Here is a 21,679-nt window from a genome sequence, read left to right as displayed (position 1 = left end):
AGCTTTGGCGGAGATTGTTGGGGATTCATTCAAAACAAATCACGGACTCTGAAACGAAGCCGACATTTCGCGCAATTCACAATGCCGGCCTGAGTTGTATGTAAAAACAACAATGCTGTATGTATGTTTCGGCGCGAAAAGGGGGTCGTTCGATATGTAGCGATCAAGGGTATGTTTTTTTTTAATGTCCCTGCCGTTTGGACAACTGTGAATTCAACCAAAATTCGTGGAAGCTTACGTGTAATTATCGCTGTGCTGTCCGGAAAGGAGATGGTAAGAACTGACCCGAACTCGCTCTTGTAATAGTCCGGAATGGCACGGTGCGTGAACCTCCCCCGCCACCATTGTTTTGATTTCGTTCCGTCGCCGCGCGGTTTACTCGCAGGCAAGCTCATTCATGTTCGGTCTCCCGGGGACTATGGCTTCGTAGACAGATCACAATGCGACTTACAGGTCCACGAAAGTTGTCAACAACAACGGACTGAACTCCAGAATGGCGGGGTGATTACTAGTATTTACCGTTGAGAGGACCGAGGTTCACCGAGCAAAATGGCTGGCTAGAAGTTTTAGATCCGTGACGTCATACAATCTCAGACGATCAGAACGAGGCCATTACGTCATCGGCCAGCGCGGCGGGGAGAGGAGGACAGCGCGAAGTTCAAACGTGTCTACAGGGTCATAATAGGCGGATCAATGTAAAAATTGACGTACATCAACTTTTTAATGAGTAAACTACTGGAAAATAATGAATTGAAAATTTTCTGATGCTTTCCTTTAAAAGTACCATATCATACTTTCTTGGAAATGGACAGAATACTTGGCTTTTGTGGGCATGACTTCTATCCAGCTGTCAGCCTATTAGAGATTGGCCTGAAATTTTCTTTGAGAAAATCTCATTCTCTGATCGGCTGAGCTGTTAGAGGCCATGCTTACAAAAATGGAAATAGGACCAGGGCAATGCTGTACATAGAAGAAGGCAGTGATTGAAAGGTTTGTGTTTGTATGTCCACAGGCTACAGAGGCCTTTAAAAAGTTTGTTCGGACAATAGAACACGTGCTGGTGGTTTACCCCACCATGTTTCCATCGCTGCTGGAAGTGAGCATGCGGCTGTCTCTGGACCTCCTGGAGATAGAGATCATGGGTGTGCTGGTGCTGGCCATGGTGGGCTGTCTGGAGACACACGGGGACACGGTCCGCACGGAGCTGCGCAAACTGCCACACAACAACCTGCTGAACAGTGTGGTGGACCTGCTGAACATGGCATATATACAGGTAACCTGTCTGCAATTTGTAGTGGTCTGTGCATACTGATACTGTTCACATCACATCTGGTTCAAATTCTGGTGGCCCAGGTCCAAGCCCAGGTCTGGACACCTCAATCTGGAAAAGAGAGTTGCGTTATTCTTTTGAGTGGGATGTAAAGCTGGCAGCCCCATGGGTATCTTTAATATGGCATCAAACCTCTACACATAAAAGAACCCTGGAGTGCTTGTGCCAAAAAAGATGAGCTCTGATGAAGCCACATAACACGATAGATAACAAAAAGCATTAGGCTTCATCTCAAGCATTCCACTTTGCAGTTTTTATTTTACCTTGTAAGAAGAACTGTAACTGATAAAGAGTATAGTTGTACACTTCCTAGTGTTTACCCCTGTAGTGCAATGATGGCTACAAAATTCTAATTGCATGGAATTACAATGTACATGTATAAGATCTTTTGGAGTAAAAAGAATAATGGTTGACAAAAAATGGTAGCGTGTAAAAAAAGTACAATCGCCAATTGTAGTGCACCCCAGCTCAGATACGACAATAAATCATTAATAGATATACTGTACTGTACACAGTATGTTAATGATGGGAATAATAATTCTTTATGTTTTCAGACTGATGTTCTGGGCCAAGAAGTGTCCAAGCTGGCCATGTTGACCCTGCAGCACCTTGACCGGCCAGTGGCAGAAAAGGCGGTCAAGCGGATCAAGCGAGAGTGTAAGACGTACAGCGAGACGTGGCTACCTCTCACCATCAAGGCCTATCCAGGCCTGGCAGACATGTACATGCAGGTAGGGGGAAAGGATTGTTTAAAGTAATATCAAACATCAGCCTTGCATTGGCTTTTTCAAATGCTGTATCTTAGACAGTCTGGGCCTTACCAGTTGTCTTTTTTGGTTGTAAGTAAGATGAAGCATGTCTGGAGGTGAAGCAAGTCTGTTGTGTGCATGTTAGGCTCAAAGGCTTAACACTGACATGTATGGAAGATGAAGGAATGAAGAGAGTATCAGTTGGGAGCAAAAAAGTATTAGTTCACAATGGGGCAATCAGGCTTGCTTCACCTGCAATCAAACTTTGCCTGACAAACAACGAAGGATGTAGAAACAACTACAGCTGTCCTGTGTAGGTTTGTACAATTTGTAACTTTGACAGTGATAATTACATTGGTGTCTTACAGCTTGGCATGGAGCCCAGTGCAGCCTGTCTGGCAGCAGCCATGGAGGTCGGGAATGAAGAGTGGGTCCAGCGCCTGCGGGAGTTCTGCTACCACCCCATGCTAGACGTGTACCTGGACATGCTGGGCTGCAACAAACCCTGCGTCAAACTGGTGGCCCAGTTTCGCACCGAGCGCCAGGAGCAAGCGCAGGCCATGGAGGCCGAACTCCTCGCAGAGGAGAGCGAGAAGACACCCGTGGGGAAGAAGCGGAAAAAGCGCCGTAAGAAACCCAAAGGAAAGGGTGAGAAAGAGGATACAGTGAAGGGGGTGAGTGAAGAGAAGGAACCACCCGTTGAACCAGCTAAGGAAGAAGTGCCAAAGAAATCGGTGGAAACCACAGTAAAAAAGATGCCAAATGTGGAAGGTGCCTACTCACGTAAACAAAAGAGGAGACAGGAAGAAGCGGCAAGGGCAAAGGAGGCTGCTGAGAAAGCTGAGGCAGCTGGTGAAGACAAAAACACAGAGGACAGTCAAGAAGCATCAGCTGATGGTGAAAAGACACAAACAGCTGAGGAAAAATCAGCAGATGGAGAAAAGGATGCAGAAGGAGAGGAAGGCTCGGCCGGTCCTGATGCTGAGAAGAAGGAGGAGAAGAAAAAGCCGAACCTGCCGTGGTTGAGTCGGAGCAAACGCTGGGCCCAGCAGCTGGAGGATCTGGCCTGTATGGACCCCGCCCTGCGCAGACAAGTGGATGCACTGCACATGTGCACTAAAGGGAAGGACTTCCTCATTGCCAAGGGGTGAGTTGTGATAAGTCATTGTGGCCCAACAGTATTACTAATTAGATCTGTAACATTGTACATGTATTAGCATGATGATAGCAGGAGGAGTGATACTCAGAACTCCTCACTTTTCCAAACTTACAAATATGTGTCACCAGCAATCTAGCAGAGTGAAGGTTAAGAAATAAGGCTTCATTTTCATATTTTCAATATTGTTACGCTTTTATTATTGTAGCATGTATGTTGTGTTTTTACTTACGTAATTTTGAGTACATTAAGTAAAAACACAAGGACAAATTTAGATTAAGTTAAAATTTACATTCGTACTTGTGTTTTTTGAGGAAAGAGCTTGTTGTTATCATTTTGCTAATAGCCCGATCCTCAATAAACAAATGTGAATGAAATAAGAAACAAGGCAGTTGCAGTCTTAATATATGGAAGTACATTTGTAAGGCCAGCTCTACCAATTTCACATATTGCTGTTTTTGTCAAATACCCCACTCTTGGCTTTGCAATGTGTCTCTACCTCTATGCTGATAACTGCTTTTACTTTATTACCCCCAAAAGGAGTTACTCAAGCAACTAGATGATATATGATTTCGGAAACGGACAGACATTTCAGATAGTATCCATTATCTTTCGTCAGCGATACTGGATACTATCTGAAACGCCTGACCATTTCCAAAATCCCATTTTTTTAGTAACTGCTTTTTAGTGTATGGTATTACCTGGATGTCTAACCTTATTGACATGTTTTACTGCATTCCCCAGGAGTGACGGCACCTACGTGTACCTGGGCATCATGAATGATGGTACTGAGGTGGCCGTGAAGAGGATCCACGAGGACAACTTCCAGTTCATGAAGAACGAGTGTGAGCTGCTCCGGCTGGCCGAGCTGGATGAGGAGTACATCATTAAGTACAAGGTCAGCCGACACTTTGTACTTCAGGCTTGTAGCTAGCAGGGCAGCAGGGTACCCTGGGGATGCCCTGCACTATGAAAAGAAAGAAAAGAGTATACAGTACCCAGATTTATAGATTGTATGATACAGAAAATACAATATTCTCTAAAACTATATTCAAGAACAATTGTTATGCTATTCAATTAATACACATGTATGTGTTTGTGCTATATATACCGGTACGCTTTTCTCCTCTTATTGAAAATCACACCATCAAACATTCATTCTTCATGTCAAAAATAGTCAATTATAAGTGACAATTATGTCACAGTGAACATGGCAACCAGTTTGTAAACTAGCACAAGATGGTTTACAAAAAAACATACACTTGAGAAGCAAACACCATAGATGTTGATTATAGGGAAGGCCATTTACACACTCATTTTCCATAGAACCTTTAATCATTTCTGGTACTTTGTACTTGTTCCCAGTACTTTACGGAGGATGAGACATTTGGGTACCTTGCCATGGAGCTCTGTGAGTACACGCTGGAGGACTATGTGCACCGCCTGGCAGAGCAAGGAGAACTGCAGAGGCTGGCACCTAAGATCATCAGTCAGATCATGAAGGGTCTACAGACGTTACACGAGCAGCCAAGGGCCATCCTACACAGGGATCTCAAGGTAGGGTATGACATTGAAATTGATGCAACGGAAAACAAAATGCCTTCATTACGAGGCTGAAATAAAAAGACTTTCTTAAACAGTTATCACAATCTCTCCATGCTTTTTCACCACCTAGAAGACCTAAAAAAATACAAAACCTAGATATCAATAGAAGGAAGCTGCTTACCTCCAAAGAAAAAGTCACCTGTCCAGTAATTTACATAGAAATATCAGATAGATCTGTAGACTTGACAGTTTTTACCATTACCTTTTTTATGTTACTGTATTTGTGTGTTCTCTTGCAATTAGCCTTCAGGCATGGGTATGCAGATAAAGATAACTATATAACTTACCAGTCTACCCCATTTTGGTGTACAGTATGTTTCCTTTTTTGCTTTATGATTTGATTGACAGCTTGTCTCCCAAACTTCCAGACTGGAAATAAACATTCAAACCCTGACTGTTTTTGTGCCATCTATGTAGCCCGCCAATGTGCTGATTGATGTAAAAGGACGTGTGCGGCTGGCAGACTTCGGCAATAGCCGTCTCTTGGAGGAGCGACAGACCACGCTGTACACCAACACGGCAGGCACGCGGTGCTGGAGGGCGAAGGAGACCCTGGACTACTGCAGTGAGCAGGCGTGTCGCAAGGAGTCTGACATCCAGGTAGGGGAGGTGTACATGTAGCTGTGCAACAGGTATAGCACTACTACAGGTATAGCACTCTAGGTACAGCACTGTAAGTACGTGTAAACACTACAGGTGCTGGCTGCAGGTACAACACCATAGGGACAGCAGCATAGGCACAGCAGTACAGGTAAAGCATTACAAGTACAGCACCATAGGGATAGCAGTACAGGTAAAGCAGTACAGGTACAGCACTACAGGCACAGCACTATAGGGGCAGCATTACAGGTACAGCACTATTGGGGCTGCAGTACAGGTACAACAGTACAGGTACATTGCTACATGTATATTTACAGCTTTTAGGTATAGCTATGTTTCATGCGTCATTCCTTTGTGCACTACTTGTCATTGTCTTATCTGTTCATCTGTTTTTGTCTGTATATAGCCTCAAAGAACACTTAGCCTAAGATAGAGATAGCCTAAATGTAGCAATTGCAAGCAGATCTGTAAGTTTGTTTTATTACTTTGATTAGAAGTTACCAGTTGTTGTGTTGATAATGGTATCTCCCACACAGAAGTTGCTACATTTTAACAGTGCCCACATTCCACTAACCCATAATGTCTGTAGTGCTCTACTAACAGCATGGCTACCCTCCCCTCTAGGCTGTAGAATTTGCATGTTGTCATCATGTCACAACCATCTCCCCACTTCTGTAGATCCCTGCTTTTGTGACTGCATGTTGTGGTGATGGTGGTGGGTTCTAACTGTGCAATGTGAGTAGATTGATAAATATTATGGATGTCCTACACACTGGTTTCTTTGTCTTAGTATAATTGTATTTTCTACCATTTCATATCTTTGTTTTTTCACAATCTATCCCTCTGTAAATTTGTGCCTTTGAATCTTTTTCGGTGTCATACTAGTAATGATGCCAATGTGATTTAAGATAGATAAATGTTTTAAACAACAAAAAAATGGTTTCACAATTGAAAGGCAGGATATGTACATGTAATGATATGTAGTCAAAATGCAAATTATGCCTACCATGCTTTGATGGATACAATTTTGTGAAAAAATCCTCCAGGCTGCAGGCATGATAGCCTTCTTTGTCCTGACCGGTGGGCAGCACCCGTTTGGGGATCTGGAGCAGCCATTTGCAGTGGAGGTGCGCATCATGCAGGGGCGGCACGACCTGGGGCCCATCAAGGACCCTGTGGCATCCCACATGCTGGACTGGATGTTACAGGAGGACTACACTAAACGGCCAGACTGTAACCAGGTGCTGAGGTAAGAAGCCAAAGTTCTTGTGAAAACGGAAGTGATCTCAAACGAGTTGGGCTTGAATGAACTCAGTTGAGCTACTCTTCCACTGGTCGTTACAATTACAGAGAAGACAGACACTGTGTGCAGTGTATCAAAGATAATTGTACTGGGTAAATTCCCTTAGTCCTTTTTTACAAGCATAATGGACAGTGGACCAATGGTTTAATGACCTGTCCTACTGATTGTGACCCTTTCCAGTGGCATGCAAGTCGGGTGAGCAAGGCATCCTGGATTCAAACTCACAACCTCTTTGTCCAGATCTGGAGTCACTAATTAAAGGACTATGCTTCTTTTTGCCAACAGTGCTTTGTTATAACCAGGGTTTTGTTTCATAGATAGGAGTAGTAACATTGTTTCCAAATTGGTTTAATGAGGAAGTAAAGTAAAAAAAAACTGCAGTTTCTATGCAAACTGCACATAACGTAACAAGCATGTTAGTTCCTGTACTAATTCACGTAATTCATGCTGCATTGTTGCGATTTGTATTTCCAGCCATCCTTTCCTGTGGGATGTTGACAAGAGAGTGCTGTTCCTCGGACGTGTGGGCAATGAGGCGGAAGTGGAGAGTCGTGAGGCAAACTGTGCCGTACTCCGGGAAATCAACCTCCATAAGAACAAGATCTGCAAGAAAGACTGGGTACAGAACAGAGTTCCTTTCTTGTTTGCCTTGAACCATGAAGGAGATTTATCTCCGACAGGGTACTCTTTTTGGTTGTGTTGGTGTGTTTGCATCCTTTTGATGGATTTGTATGAATTTTGACGTGTGGGAATTTATTATGGTACTGAAGAAACATCACGATCTGGGCCCCTAGCAATACTTTCAGTTAACGCAGAATTACATGTCTTTACCCACTCCTGAAAATAGTGTGGTATAGTCCATGGACAGCTCTTTAACTGACTGCCAGAGGAATGACCCATAGAGAGGGAGATAGCTGGGATTGATTAAGTGAAGAAGGGAAAGGGAGGACCACTGACATATGTGATGGCTAGGGATATGGCATGGCTAGGAAAATTCATAAAAACTCTAAACATTTCTTATTCATTTCCTTTCTTTATTTATTGGCAAAGAAACACTTGAGGAAAAAAAGAAGGTATTGTGGAGGGTTTAAACTCGTGTATGAGATTGATGCGAATGGCAAAAATGGCTGGTAAAAGATGTCTTCCTGTCCTCAGACTCAAGTGGTGGACCAGGATCTGCTGTCAGAGATGAGCAAGCAAAGACGCTACAACAGCTCTGTAGGAGACCTTCTCCGCCTTATCCGCAACTCACAACAGCATTTCAAGGACTTGTAAGTAGAACACGGAGACTTGTTTTATAGATTTGTACATGCAGACATGCACTGTGAATGGGAAATTGTTGAACGAGGTTTTATGGTTTTATGTTTGTTGTTTTTGCACCCACCTCTTCATTAGACATTTATACATCTTATCAATCTACATGACTATTTCCTGTATAGGCCACGGGAGGTACGTGAGCGAGTGAGCGATGAAGACTTCCTGAACCTCTTCCCATCCCTTCTTCCTTACGTGTATGACATCATCGGCAAGAGTAGTGGTACCGATGACGACTGGACTCAGCGGAGGAACCTCAAGATGTTCTTTAACTGAACATAAGGAACACCAACTTCCTTATTTCTGAGTTAACACACTTTTCTGAAATCCATGCCCCTTGTGCTTCATTTTCTCTGTAAAACGTTAGCAGGTGATACATACATTTCCAATGTTGATACGTAAACAAGTGGGGCCCTTTACAATGACTTGCTTTTGTATATAGGGGATGATTTACCTTAATCAGCAATTTATATTTTGTCATGTTATAATCGACTATGGGTGCTTTCCTATGTGTATGGGCAAAAATGACTTAAACTAAGATCATTTCTATATTTGAGCTGTGAAATAAATTGATTTGCAATATGCATACATGTACATATGTATGTATCATGCATAAAATGTCATCCCAGTTTCTGATTTTGAATTGATCTATCTGCTCATATTGTGGTCTGATAGACACGACCCATTCAGGAAGAAATGTTTTCTACATGCCTTTGGTACAAGTTTTGTTTCTTTGAGCAACCATGTGGTAAGAATTCTGCACAATACTGGTTCTATTGCCATTGTACACTGTATGATCTGCTCTTCCATTTTGCATTGTTGCAAATTGAATGTTCTTGGTCTGATTAGTTTGCAAATGGCGCAATGTTTTATCATTATCCATAATACGTTACAAGTGGTTAACCATGATAGTCTTACTAATGAGGAAATAGCCTATATATTCTGTATATATGTAAATATATTTGTGTCTGTGCAATCAATTTTTCATTATTTTCTATTAAAGAATTCAACTTAACCTTTGTATTTCATGTTTGTTTTTTTAGCATGACTGACTAACTGTTACAGTGTGCACTAGTGTCAACTTTAGGCCAGTAAACGCTCTATACATACACATTTAGAGTGACCATGAAGACTTTCAACATTTGTTGAAACAAAATAAAGCAATATGTGAGGAACCACATGATATGACAATGGTACCTGCCAGCAGCAGAAGCGCTAAAAGTGCTGGCAAGGAGGCCAAAATAAAATTGCAGCAACTTATAGCATTAGCGCAGTGCAAACACAATGTGATATTTGTTCAATTTACAGCATATATTTGCTCATTTTGCATCTGCTTTGTATGAATTTCATTATGGTTCAAAACGTTTTTAAAACACAAGAAGTTGTGCATGTGGATGTTATCCATAACATTAGTTGCAGTACTGCAACAAACAGATAGAGGTCGTATTGGTCCCTTGTTTCAGAATCAGCACTTCCTAGGTAACAACTGGTCCCAGCTACTTTCCTCTCAACAGTAAGATTTAGTGTATTTCTCTGGCCTTCAATCAAGTTAGCCAATTTACTGGTATGTTTGTTTAAGTGGGGACTGGTAACTTTAGAGGTTGTTTTTGTTACCTTGTGTTTTAGTGGGATTTAGATGACAATTCTGTCAACCAGAGTTGAAATAACTACATACACTTTGTCCAAGAACAAGGTGACTTCTGGCATAATCTTCCTAATTTCTCTCTACCAGACTCAGTGACTTGCTGCCAAAAAATGCTAACCTTAGCAAGGACTTGCTACCCTACTTGTTTGGGCCAAATTCTATAATCCCTGTAGGACCTTAAGGAAGGCCTGGTGGAGGCTACTGGTGTGGTCAAGCCAGGAATCAAACCCATCGTCTCCTGATCTCATGTCTACTAGCCTAGCCACTTGGTCATTCCACAAGGAAACACCTACATGTATATCCTTTATGTACCATGTACCACAAGCTGCAAAAAGACATCACTCAAACAACACATAAACTTTGAACAATTTATTTTGTTCATATTACAAGATCACAACATGGTGACACGTGCCAATTGCACTGACCTGCAGGGACACATATCAGGGTCAACCCATGACCTTTAACCTCTGAACTTGAACATCTCCACTCCCTGATAATGCACTTGACGCCACAATATCATCATGTACGAGAACAATAACAAAAGTAAATGTTTAATATTTAAAGTGTACATATTCTTTTTTGTTTTTTAAAATTAACTATATAAAATTTGTTCACATAGGAGTTAAATACTAGTCCAAATACTATAATTTGACCTAGATCTCTAAAAGTCTGGACATTATGTCAGGCTTGGTGTGGGCAGTACACAGATAGCCCCTAGCTTCTATGAGTTGTACTGCAGTAAATGTATACCTGACATCACCTCGCAGACTCAGTCAATTTGCTACTTCTTAGTAGAGGGTTCCGACTGCCCCTACTACTGTACATATACAGCCCTGGTGGCTGTAAGGTTCATAATAACTGGTTTGAGTGCATTGCAAAACATTAGCGAAAATCCCTATGTAATCATGACCAACCAAGATCTGCAGTCCGCACTACAATATCATACACATGGTGATCATACATAATACCATTGCAACAATGGGGATTTCCAGGTGCTAACAATGCACCCATTCTCTGACCACACCAAGTGGGTATTGCAGTTAGGTAATTTATCTAACTACTAAGGATAAGCACAGCCAGGTACTGCTTAACTCAAGGACAATGATGACAATAAACTCTACCCAAACCTTTCGCAACAGTTTTCCAAGTAAGTTAAATCCAATACTGGCAACACTTGAACATTCAGGCGACATCTTAAAGAAAGGGTAGTACAGTCAGGGTGTCACTTGCTGCTAAATCTTTCTTGATTAGCTTCAAAGAATACATAAATATGTGTCTTGCTGTCATCCAACATGGACAACAACAAAACCACTTAATTTGCTGTGTTTCAACTTGAGACTGGCTTTGTGCAAATTTTCAATACCAAATCATTACAATCTTTTTTCATGGAATCAAGGGACAACTGTTGAATGGACTGCATACTGGCTGATTCTGGCAACAAATCATTTTCTAACAAAACTGTTATCACATTTACAGCTATCCTATACATATAACAAACTAACCCTATCATTTGTATCATCTATGTGTCTTGTTGGTCCTTTGAATTAGGGTGAATACAAAGTCATTAATTGAATGTCTTTTTAGTCCATATTTTTCGCAACATTGTGATATCAAACATTACAGCATAAGTATGTAATAACGACAAATACCTGCACATTTGTTAAACCTCCCCCCTTCTCTTACTACGATTACCTAATAACAAATAATACAACAAACAGGAAAGTTTGGTTTGGCTGTGACATCAGCTTAGGCTGATACACTGTACAACTGTTCTACATATCTGTGACAACTGCTTTGGCACATCTTTACACCATTTACGTGCTCACCAAAGAGCACTGTAATGAGTCTCTACCCTGTTGTGTGCAAGATTCAATGTCCAGCCGAGAGATCTGTGCGGGCAGGAATATGTGCTGAGTCCGTTCCACCCCTGTCCGGCAGAGTGGGCACACTTCCAAACACGCTGCACACTCGTCGCAACAAACAACATGTCCGCACGGTGAGAAAACCGTACTGATCTCCTCATCCATACACACCCGACACAACAACGCTTCCTCCAGCTTACAAATACGTTCCTGCAGTTCCACGGCTTCCACACATCCACACCTACAGTCAATGTCGTCGCACCGACAACCTTCTGCCAGATTGTTCAAGGAGTTTGCAGTGTCTGGCTGCAGTTGCACTGCCATTCCCCGCGTGTACAGTAATCTCCTGGTCTCCTCATAAACCTCGCGGCAGGTGCGGCGCACGTCAAACACATACTTTTTCCCCACGACTGTGTTCTCGTTAAACAGAGACACCAGCGTGCCCTTAAAGTCTCGGCTGAACTGGGTGATGACAGCGCTTCTCACGGTCTCACACCGGTAGAATGCATGTTTCTCCGTCACGGCTCGGTAGAGGGCGTTGGCCATCTTCGTGTTTGGGAGCTTGAACCCGAGAGTTGTGTTTGTCCCTGTCGTTTCCAGTATCGTCAGAAAGAAGCACTTCCCTGCATGAGTAGCCATCTGTACCTGGGTGAACAGCACACTGGAACACAAAAGAAACGAACATGAGGACATTAAGAACAGAGCAACTTGAGTCCTGATTTGATAGAACATTTAAAGGTAATAAATTTGAAACTAGAAATTTGTAACATCCTGTGGGCTTCAGATTCTGTCACTCACGAGACGTTGTTTAAAACATGATGGTTTGCAAAATTTATTAGTCACTTGAGTAACTTTTGGATTGAGTAGGATTTCAGGACACTCCCTTTAAATGTTGAACACAAAAAGCCGGTTTACGAAACCCCCAGATCATCCATCCATGCAACACCTCTGTAGTTCCTAGTGGCAAACAGCCAAATCACTTATAGATCAAGGAGCTTAGGAAAGTAATGGCTGTGTCAGGAAAAACAAAATAGGCAAGAAACACAGCAATTTGATATGTGCACCTCCATAAGCCCTTCATGTCATTTTACATTCTTTGTGCTATAGATTATTCTACTTTAATCTATATATAATAAATACATAATTTTGTGATTGACATACAAGTGGGCACATATTCCAACCCACATACCAGCTAGCAGGTCTGCCTATAATTCCTTTTTCTGGAAGGCCTGTAAGTAAGCTACCTCTGCCTTTAACACCTGTTAATTAAGCAGGCCGAAACAAGTGTCAGCAAAGCAGGTGGTCAGAACAGAGGGCGTCACTGATCCAGCCAAGGACTGGCCCAGAAGAATTTAAAAAAACACAAGATGACAAGCATCTTCTTTTTGACACTTGCACAGATCCCAAAAACTGCTGACATCTGATAAGTATGTCCTGAACCTGTGCCAGTTTAGCAATCTCTTATCATTTGGTTCTGACATGTCCTCAAGTCCTGAATTCTCCAACCTTTCTTCCCTAGGTTACTGTCTACTTTAATTCCCACCTGCTAATCCGGTACATTTGATAAATTTCAGACAGATTTATCATTTAGGGGATACCCTGCTGAGTCAGTGAATTAATACAATGTATTTTTCTGTTTTTAGCACATCCTTGAGCACCATTATTCATGCATGATCTTTAATGAACTGGGCACTATCAATCAAATATTGAACCCCAAATTGGCAATTCAGGTTTTAATGGTAATTGCCCTAAGATTGTTCATTGTGGTACAAAATTATTGTTTTACGCCGCGAACGTCCCCATCCGACAAATGGTCTCTTCTCCCCAGCAACACTAGAGCGCCTACCAAATATAGGCGATGATTGGTCCCGTTACATCCAACCTGCCTCTTGAGGCAAGCCAGCCTCACATTTACATTTCCTGTGGGCTATAATTTGTCGGCGTGGTCTTCGTGTCTTTTGAGTCTTATTTTTCATATCAATCGAATTTCTACCTGCAGCACAAGCAAAAAGAATCCTTTCAATGTAAATTGGTTTGAAATTTATAATAATTTCGTTGACGGTTTTGGACGTTTAATTAATAAAAGAGAACAAGAGCTTCCTCTCTATGATTCAATAAAAAAAGTAATTTCATTTAGCTTTGTTTCCTTTCATTGAAAGAAGAAAAACAACTTCGCTTGATTTGGAGAATTTGCTAGCTGTTGTTTTTCCCTCCAGCCTCAATAACACCTCAATTAGCAGCCTGGCTATTATTCAGGCAGTTTTAGAACATTGTTATCTAGGCTACCACTGGGCAGGACTGTACCATTACGGGACAAGGATGTGGATCATTACAAAACAGCATTCAAAACTTTAACAGATGCAAGATGATTCAAAAAGTCATAAAAGAGAAGACAACTTTTTATCAAATTGCCAACCGCTGTGACAAACACCATGTTTTTAATTTCCTTGCTGAATTGGGTGCAATCCCCCTACAGCATAAGTGGTACAGGCTGCCCAGCAACTATGCTATTTTTAGCCTCAGCCTCTGTCATGTGGATGAAGAGGGATGAATATTGCAGTGGATAAAACCTTTTCTGGATTCAGTGCAAGGGTGAAGAGCCTCTGACTCTCAAGGCCTTTTGTTTGGAACTGATGTAGCCCTGGTAAACATTTCTGCTTCTTTTTTTTCCCCGATCATTCAGTAACAATGACAACGCTTGCTGGAAAAACAAGACCTCACCCAGAAGGCTGTTTTTGACTCACTGCCAGCAGTTGCCACTGGTAACCAAATGAGATCACTTTATCCTGTGTGCCATACTATTACATTACAGCTTTTTATTGGAATCAGACACTGAAAATAGTGAGGTAGTCAAAATTTTCCTGCTAATTAAAATACACTGGAGACATTTAACTTTCTCACTGTATAATTCAAATAAATATTGCCATTTTTACTGCCTACTAGTAAATGGCACTGAACTTTATAAGAATATCTCAGAATACATTGAGTATCACCCGATCATGGCATGGTGAGTCGGTGACGCTACTTCCTAGAAACAGCTTATGATATGCATCAGTTAATGTAATGTTATATCTGTTATATACAGTAAGTATTAGAAGGCTGCTGGGTTCTTTCTTGGAAAGGAAGTTAAAAAAACACAATGATGATCTAACTGTCACTGCAAACAACTTGAAAGCTTCCTCTTCTCAATTATTGCCCAATTTCTATGTATCTAAAATATCACTCATGGTTTAATAAAGCTGCCAGATTCTAGCTGTGTTTGCCACAAAAGTATAAAATTGACAGATGTCACTGATCATGTCAGCCTCATGGTTCCATTGTCCCCATTGTCCCCAATACTCCTAGAATTATGAACTTTTTGTGGCCTTTTAAACCTTTTACCTACATATAAAATGACCATGCCTGATTTGACTCTCCCTTGTGCTTTAACTTCGCAACTGCTTAGTTTTACTTTTACTCATATCAGGAGACGGCCACGCTGACCACAGATTATATGGCATCAGCTACATCTCTGCAATGCCTCACCTCTGAATGGTATTCAGGTCATCGTCCATTAGGAGGATACCTTCTGGTCCCACTCCAATGTGCATGTTGATGCCGCTGCTGTCCTTCACTGCGTAGTTCTCTTGTCCGTAACCTTCCAGCTCGGAGCACTCCTTGACCATGTTGTATTCTGCAGTTGCCCGCTTCATGCCCCTAATCTTGTCGTGCTCGGCGGCGATGGCGGAAAGGAGGTCGTTGGACCACGTTGGTAGGTAGGCAGGGTAGCAGCTGGCGTACAGATCTGCATTGTTGCAGTCGTAGTCTCCAGTCTCTGCTTGTGCGATCAGGGCAGCGATCCTGGCTGCCTTGTTGGTAGGAGCAGTCAGTCTCCCTTCAGCCAAATCTTCTTTCAGGTGAAGGTAAAACATATGTCTGGGGAGGACAAGAGGACTGATATTAACATTGTTTATCAATCTTATTCAATTAATCAAGGAGGTTAATTAAAAAAACACACTTTTCAAAACTTACAAAAGACCAAACCCATAAGCTATTCCTCCTGCCAGTGAGGTGTATGTAACGTTATGCCCTGATCTAAAACACCTGAAATACATTTTTCTATGGAAATCTTCTACTTAGTACCATATTGGACCCTAAAGTGTTAAAGTAAACTGTGGCCTCAGCATCTTCCTACGGCCATACTAGTAATTTGTCCCAAGAACAAGAGCCCACTCACCTAGACCCTATCCATGGTCACTGATCTTAACATATTGTTACCTGTCCAAATGAGACAAGGTCGCAGTATCCAAACCTAAACAAGTGTTAATACCATTGCAAGGTTCCGTTATCCAAACTTTTGAATCTGTTTTTTTTTTTGCTTCGCTTCCTTGTCCTTGGGACAATATTATACTAAATCTGGCTGGAGACAAGACTAGCAAATTTTGTCTGCTCAGCAGTTTTCATGTGAAGGACGGAAACCTGTTTACTGTCCCTGTTGATGAAAAGTTGGCACATTTCCCAATACTGACTAATCCATGGAGCATCACAACAACAGAGGTCTGTCAGGTGTACAATACCTCAAGGACATGATTTATCACAGGTACATGTTGGTGCATGCCTGTCACAAGGCAAGTTGTTGTTTCAACCCGTATCAACTTATACATCTGTAACAAAGGGAAACCTTTGCATCCACACTTCCGCACACCTACGTGTACTATGGATACTTCTTGTTTATTCCCATTAGTCAGTATTTTTTATATTGATTTTTTTTGTCTTATCAAACATACCAAGTAGGAAATTACTCATGCCACACAGGGACAGAAAGTATTGCACACACAACTCTAATGTTTATGTGAGTGAGTGAGTTTATGTTCCCGTACATGTTTCAGCCATTGTGAACTAAAACAAAGGACCTGTACATGTCATTTAGTACACAAATTTTCGATTTGATCCGTTTTTCCCCCCGAGTTGGACTAAGTTCAAAACTAAACTGCTGGCTCAGCTGGACTTGTTTACCTGTTAACATTTGCACACCTGTGCGTGACGGTAACCCCTCCCACTGAACCACTGCCTTGGCAGGATTTTGTTGACATAGCTCAGGTAAAGTGTGCGCCTTGTCAACACAAGCCTGCCACAGTTTGCACACAACTGTTACTGATAAGCAACCATCCAGTTCCCCCAATTGCCCAAACTGAAGGGTTCTCTCCTTCCAAGCAAAGACGCTCGAGATGTTCAACAGGACGTGGTACAAGCCGTGTTGTCTGGCTTTACCCTGTAGAGGGGACTCTTGAACTTCTCTCACTTGGAAACTTCAGTTCTACACCAACTGTTCTGAATGCATTCATTGAGTCAATATGTTAAAGACAGACCAGCATAGGTTTATAAATTGACAATGTGAATTATCATTATGTGGTGATAACTCACACTGACAGGTAGTTCTTAAAAGATTAAATATTTCTGCAAAGATTAGAAGGTTTAATTGATAAAGTCTCTGAACAAATATCATTCACAGCTGCAACTTTTTTTATTCTACTTTGACAAAAAGGCTTTGATAGATCGACCAGGACTAGTGAAAAAATACATATCAATGGCAATGCACTGAAATTTGAAGCTACTTCCATTGAGAAGAGTTTGGCATGTATTGCCTTCATGCTTCACACTTCCCTTCACCACAATATGACGGTGCAAAATAGATTATTTTCACAAGTGGCCTAGTGTAACAGATCATGTATTAGCTTTCTTCAATTCTTGTGACAGTCATTCCAGGTTGCCCCATTTAGTATCTTTAGCATAATCATTATTTTTTTATCATACCTTGCACCTTCTCACCAAACAGCTTGAACATATCCTCGTTAATGGCTTGTTATAAATTGCAGTGTTAGACTGATGTTTCGCAATTTGCACTAACCACATCATTCTCATGTTGCTGACTGAGCCACCAGGACTTAGACAGTGGTTGACCAAACTCAAGTGAGATTACAGAGAGCTTGCAGCTGTTCCACTTCATTTTCACCACAATATATTTCTATATAAAAAACATGGAAAAATACACCTGACTACTTTTTCTAGATACAGTACTGTAGAGTTTTTCAAAGGAAATTTTTCTGTGTGTATGATACACAGCTTTGTCCTTCAGTTTCAAGTGCATAGAAATTCATAACACATGAACTTGAATTCTAAAACCAAAAGTTTGTGGTTAAAGTAAACCTTCATATTGAAATCTTGCAAAAGCTTGCAAAAAAAGACTGTAGCTTGTTCTTGACCCTACCAACAATGGTTTTCCTAGCTGCTGGAATAATGCTTGTATCTGGGCTAAATGGCCCAATTTAATGCCCAACACTATTCTATTGCATCATGGGACATCTGCAAAGTCTGAAAAACAACCTTTACTGGACCATACCATTCCGTGGGCTCTCAGGGGGATTTTGACAGATTTCTAAACTAACTCAACTGTCTCAGGTTGGAAACATTCTTGCTACCCTTGAGCTCTTTAAACCCTGGGATAAGGAAAGAACTTGACATTGCATCTAGGGAAAATCAGGTGGACAGCACGGCATCTGCGGTTACTTGGGTGTGAAATTACAGGAGCATTGTTTGCACAAGCCTAACCGCAGCTGGGACTTGAACAATAGCCTCTCGGAGCCGGCGAAATCCCCATTGCATCACCTGGATATTCTCTACAGCTTTAGTGGTGAAGTGTTCAAGTGCACCACAATTTTGTTCGTGGCTCTTTTTATCAAGGGTTAGACCAGGGAAGCGGAGACCCGGCCAGCTATTTCTGCCTAACGACGAAATGTGATCCACTTGTTTTTCAGTAACTTGGTGTCCCACTGGACAGCCGGGGCCACACGGTGCCGAGAGATGGCCTCGGTTTGTGCAAACACTGGACAGCAAACTTTGTTTTCCTTCTACTTGTTTTCTTGACTTCCTAACAGCCGGCGAAGCACAACAACATTGTTGACAACTTCTATAGCACATCTGTACCCGTTCATATGGCTACAAATTACTAGCATAATTTAGATATTCTGTAAAAAATAAAGTATGATAAGCTTTTAATTAACACAAATACTATTGCAGAAAGCACTACAAAAGTCATCAGTAGTGGAACAACACAAGCTAATAAGTTGAAGGAAAAATATGATTTTATCGGTATTAGCAGTTCGGCAACCAATGTCGGAGGTCAGAAAAACAACCCCATAGAAAAACAACAAGCCTCTGGCCACTGACATAAAATGCTCGCATCTCTCGTCCGAAATATGTGCTAAACAATCACCAAGCAATTCCAAAACGTTAGTGCAAGGGCAGCTGGATGTGTCAAGAAAAACAGAAGTCTGGAAAACATCTCTTCTCGCAGTACTCGCGTGTGTCGGCAGAAATCTGCTGGTTAAGCGGTTCGGCCGCCGAACGAAGGTCAGCGGGGAGGCACGGAAAGTGAAAAACAACTTTGATGGATGGGCCGAGTGTCAGCGGGACAGAATGGGGGGAGGGGGTTCCACGAACAAAAGCATGGCATTACCCTGGCGATTATTTCTCCATTTAAAACGTGATAAATAGGATGGGAATGACACTTGTTTTTCATACCTGAATGAGGTTACTATAATTCTTAAATGCTGGCGAAAATTCGAATTTTATCTGGCTGGGGAGAAGTGTACCGCTCCAGAGAAACACGCTTCCGGGTTTGCCGGCAGTGATTTCGCAACTCCCACTATGAATGAGTAATCTTCCCCTTTACCACGAGGGCAAGTCTAGACATACTGCAAGAAATAATACATGTGCATGTTCTCACCTGGTGGCCTCCTGAAGAAGGAGATGAGGTGGGACGAAGAACTTTACTCTGAACCGAAGACGGTAGGGCGGTGGGCCGTCCAGTTGCCGGCTTAGGCGGTTACGGGTGTTGAGCCACAGTGGTCGGGCGTCGGTGCCCTTGCCACCCGAGTACTGCAGCCCGAAGTAATCGACTTCTACGATTCCAAGCTTCTTGCATACCTGGAATAAGCAATGAGATGACAGGAGATCAGCTGTGAGCTAATGGGCAATTCAAGACCTGTCCACTGATTTAGTAATACAGCTAGGATTTACCAGTGCCGCTATACACATATATAAGGACTGACTGACAACTTGTTTACGACAAAGCACGTCCAGCTCCCTGAACTGACCTGAAAACATGCGACATACAAGACCAAATTTGTCACATTATAGACCTATGTGTAACCAATCAAGTAGGCATAATATCTGGGAGAAACTTGACAAAGGAAGCAATAAGTTCATTGAACAATTACAAGTACGGACTCGTACCTTGTCGAGGCATTCCTGTCCACAGGCCTTCGGCTCTAGTTCCACCTCCAGCAGGACGGAATCCGGGCGCGACACGAAGCACCACATGTTGCTGAAAAATGTACAGCTACGAGAATGAAACAACTACGAGCCTAGTGGCACTAAGACATAAAGGGTGAGAATGAGAGAGGTCCGGCAGATGAGCTGAAACAGAACTGAAGTGCAACGGAAAAATATTCCTCGCTACAGCACAGAAGCAGGCTGGCGTCCCACGCGTAGGCCACGCCTCACGCCGCAAATGGTCCAATCCACATGCGGGGATTTAAATTTTTGACCAATGGGCGTGCGAGGAGGCGCGGCTTGCCAGTAGCTATTACATCATGGTGAAGTTGTTTACTTCAAAACGGGCGATCAGCTGGCGGAGGCCAGGGGGAGAACCGGTAATCGATAGAGATGGAGCCGTCACTTGGGCGGAAAAGAGTACGTGTCCTTGTCCGCATCGACATTTCAATGGTACAATAACGTGCAAAGATTAGATGGATAAATACAACATCTTTCTAACACAGTAGTCGAGCTATCCAGACCGATATCGTGTCCATATGGACAATAATTACTGATGCCTTGTCCACATTGTCTGACTTTCTTAAATACAGACTATGGCAGGTGGTTTAAACAAATGGTTTACTCAGAAGAGCAGCATCCCTACCAGGACTGTCCGATCAAGGGCCCTGTACGCTGAAGGTAAAGGTGCTGAGCGGAGGATGATTATTCCACTACAGATACACTACTGGTTGGTCCCTTCCACTCCTCAGCTGACAGGTCCCGGATGTAAGCTTGCTGTCCATGTGATCGCGGGATGATCAGGAATGACTCAAGGCTCCGGCGCACAAAAAACTACCATCATTTCGCAATGACTAAGGGGTGTTCCCCGCGTGGGGCATCCCAGATGTAACAATTCGCGTGACAATTGTAACAATGTAATATGTCTGCATGGAATTATGGCGTGACTTTATCCGTGTTCAGAATGAAAGAGTTCAAGAGGAAAGAAAACTGGAGATCTAGTTTAACGTTAGTTATAACAATTTTAAAAGTAAACTTTCTTGCTTTTACCACATTGACATTGAAAGGGTCGCTGTGTGTTTGGAGAATTGTTGCTTCCGCCCAATGCCCTTCTCAGAAATGCTGTAATAACACGTTAGACCTTCAACGTTATAATTTGCAACATTGAACGGCACTAGTTGTCTCATGGAATGTGCGACACTCCGCTTTGATCTTTCTAATATTCGCGAATTCGCCTCGATAAAATTTTAGGAGTATTTTAACACTTACGATAACATTTTAGGAATATACTTTAAAATTGTACTTATTTTGCTTCGACAGGTCTACAACTCCTCAGTTAAGGTTCCACCAGTGTAGGTTTTTCTAATATTACAGTGCGATGGGAGCCGCAATGAGTAGTCGATCAGTTTAAAGCATTAGTCATGACTTTGCCATCCAAACTGTTTGTCTTTGTCACTTTTCATTGGGGTCGTAACATGCATTCTGCCACGTTTGAAGTCAAGCGGCTGTATCAATTGAAGACAGGTACTCACATAGGCACCCACGCCCAGTGTTCCAGACATTACTACAGACGTCATTAATTGTGGAGAGGTGACGGCCCCGCCCAAATGTACATAACTGCAGTTACTCATTATGGTTTGCTCCAAAAGGGATAATAGTTACAGCATAGTGTGTATCAATGAATTCTTCCTTTCAGCTAGTCAGTGTATCTACGACTCTTTCTTTCACTTTATATGTCTCTCTCTCCACTCCTTCTTTCGGAACTCCCCTTGATTTCCGAAATTCGTGTTATCATACTATCA

At 42.2% G+C, this 21,679-nt stretch overlaps 2 protein-coding genes across 4 annotated transcripts in view; one reads left to right on the top strand and one right to left on the bottom strand.

Moving 5' to 3' along the window:
* The window catches only part of LOC118417646, a 16,226-nt gene extending 7,154 nt beyond the window's left edge, over window positions 1–9,072 (top strand). For 2 of the 3 annotated variants that reach the window (XM_035823262.1, XM_035823261.1), the window contains 10 exons: window positions 1,013–1,273; window positions 1,885–2,061; window positions 2,448–3,226; window positions 3,980–4,133; window positions 4,601–4,792; window positions 5,258–5,440; window positions 6,487–6,689; window positions 7,218–7,362; window positions 7,899–8,014; window positions 8,183–9,072. In XM_035823262.1, coding sequence (XP_035679155.1) covers window positions 1,013–1,273; window positions 1,885–2,061; window positions 2,448–3,226; window positions 3,980–4,133; window positions 4,601–4,792; window positions 5,258–5,440; window positions 6,487–6,689; window positions 7,218–7,362; window positions 7,899–8,014; window positions 8,183–8,333 — 2,361 coding nt within the window. In that variant the 3' untranslated portion in view covers window positions 8,334–9,072. Of the gene's footprint in view, window positions 1–1,012; window positions 1,274–1,884; window positions 2,062–2,447; window positions 3,227–3,979; window positions 4,134–4,600; window positions 4,793–5,257; window positions 5,441–6,118; window positions 6,176–6,486; window positions 6,690–7,217; window positions 7,363–7,898; window positions 8,015–8,182 lie in introns of those variants that run through there. The other variant, XM_035823264.1, reaches the window with a different exon arrangement.
* Window positions 9,073–10,349: 1,277 nt separating this feature from the next.
* Window positions 10,350–20,093, bottom strand: LOC118417307 (E3 ubiquitin-protein ligase MYLIP-like). The gene is made up of 4 exons (XM_035822828.1): window positions 19,839–20,093; window positions 19,330–19,529; window positions 15,090–15,479; window positions 10,350–12,225 (listed from the first exon to the last, which is right to left on the bottom strand). Exons 1-4 carry the CDS (start codon window positions 19,923–19,925, stop codon window positions 11,517–11,519), a joined length of 1,386 nt encoding a protein of 461 aa, XP_035678721.1. The 5' UTR covers window positions 19,926–20,093; the 3' UTR covers window positions 10,350–11,516.
* Window positions 20,094–21,679: the final 1,586 nt, after the last annotated feature.

Source organism: Branchiostoma floridae, chromosome 6 (genome assembly GCF_000003815.2).
Source record: "Branchiostoma floridae strain S238N-H82 chromosome 6, Bfl_VNyyK, whole genome shotgun sequence".
Lineage (NCBI taxonomy): Eukaryota > Metazoa > Chordata > Leptocardii > Amphioxiformes > Branchiostomatidae > Branchiostoma > Branchiostoma floridae.
The sequence above is the reverse complement of the archived record's forward strand: the minus strand, read 5'-3'. Positions and strand labels throughout refer to the sequence as shown.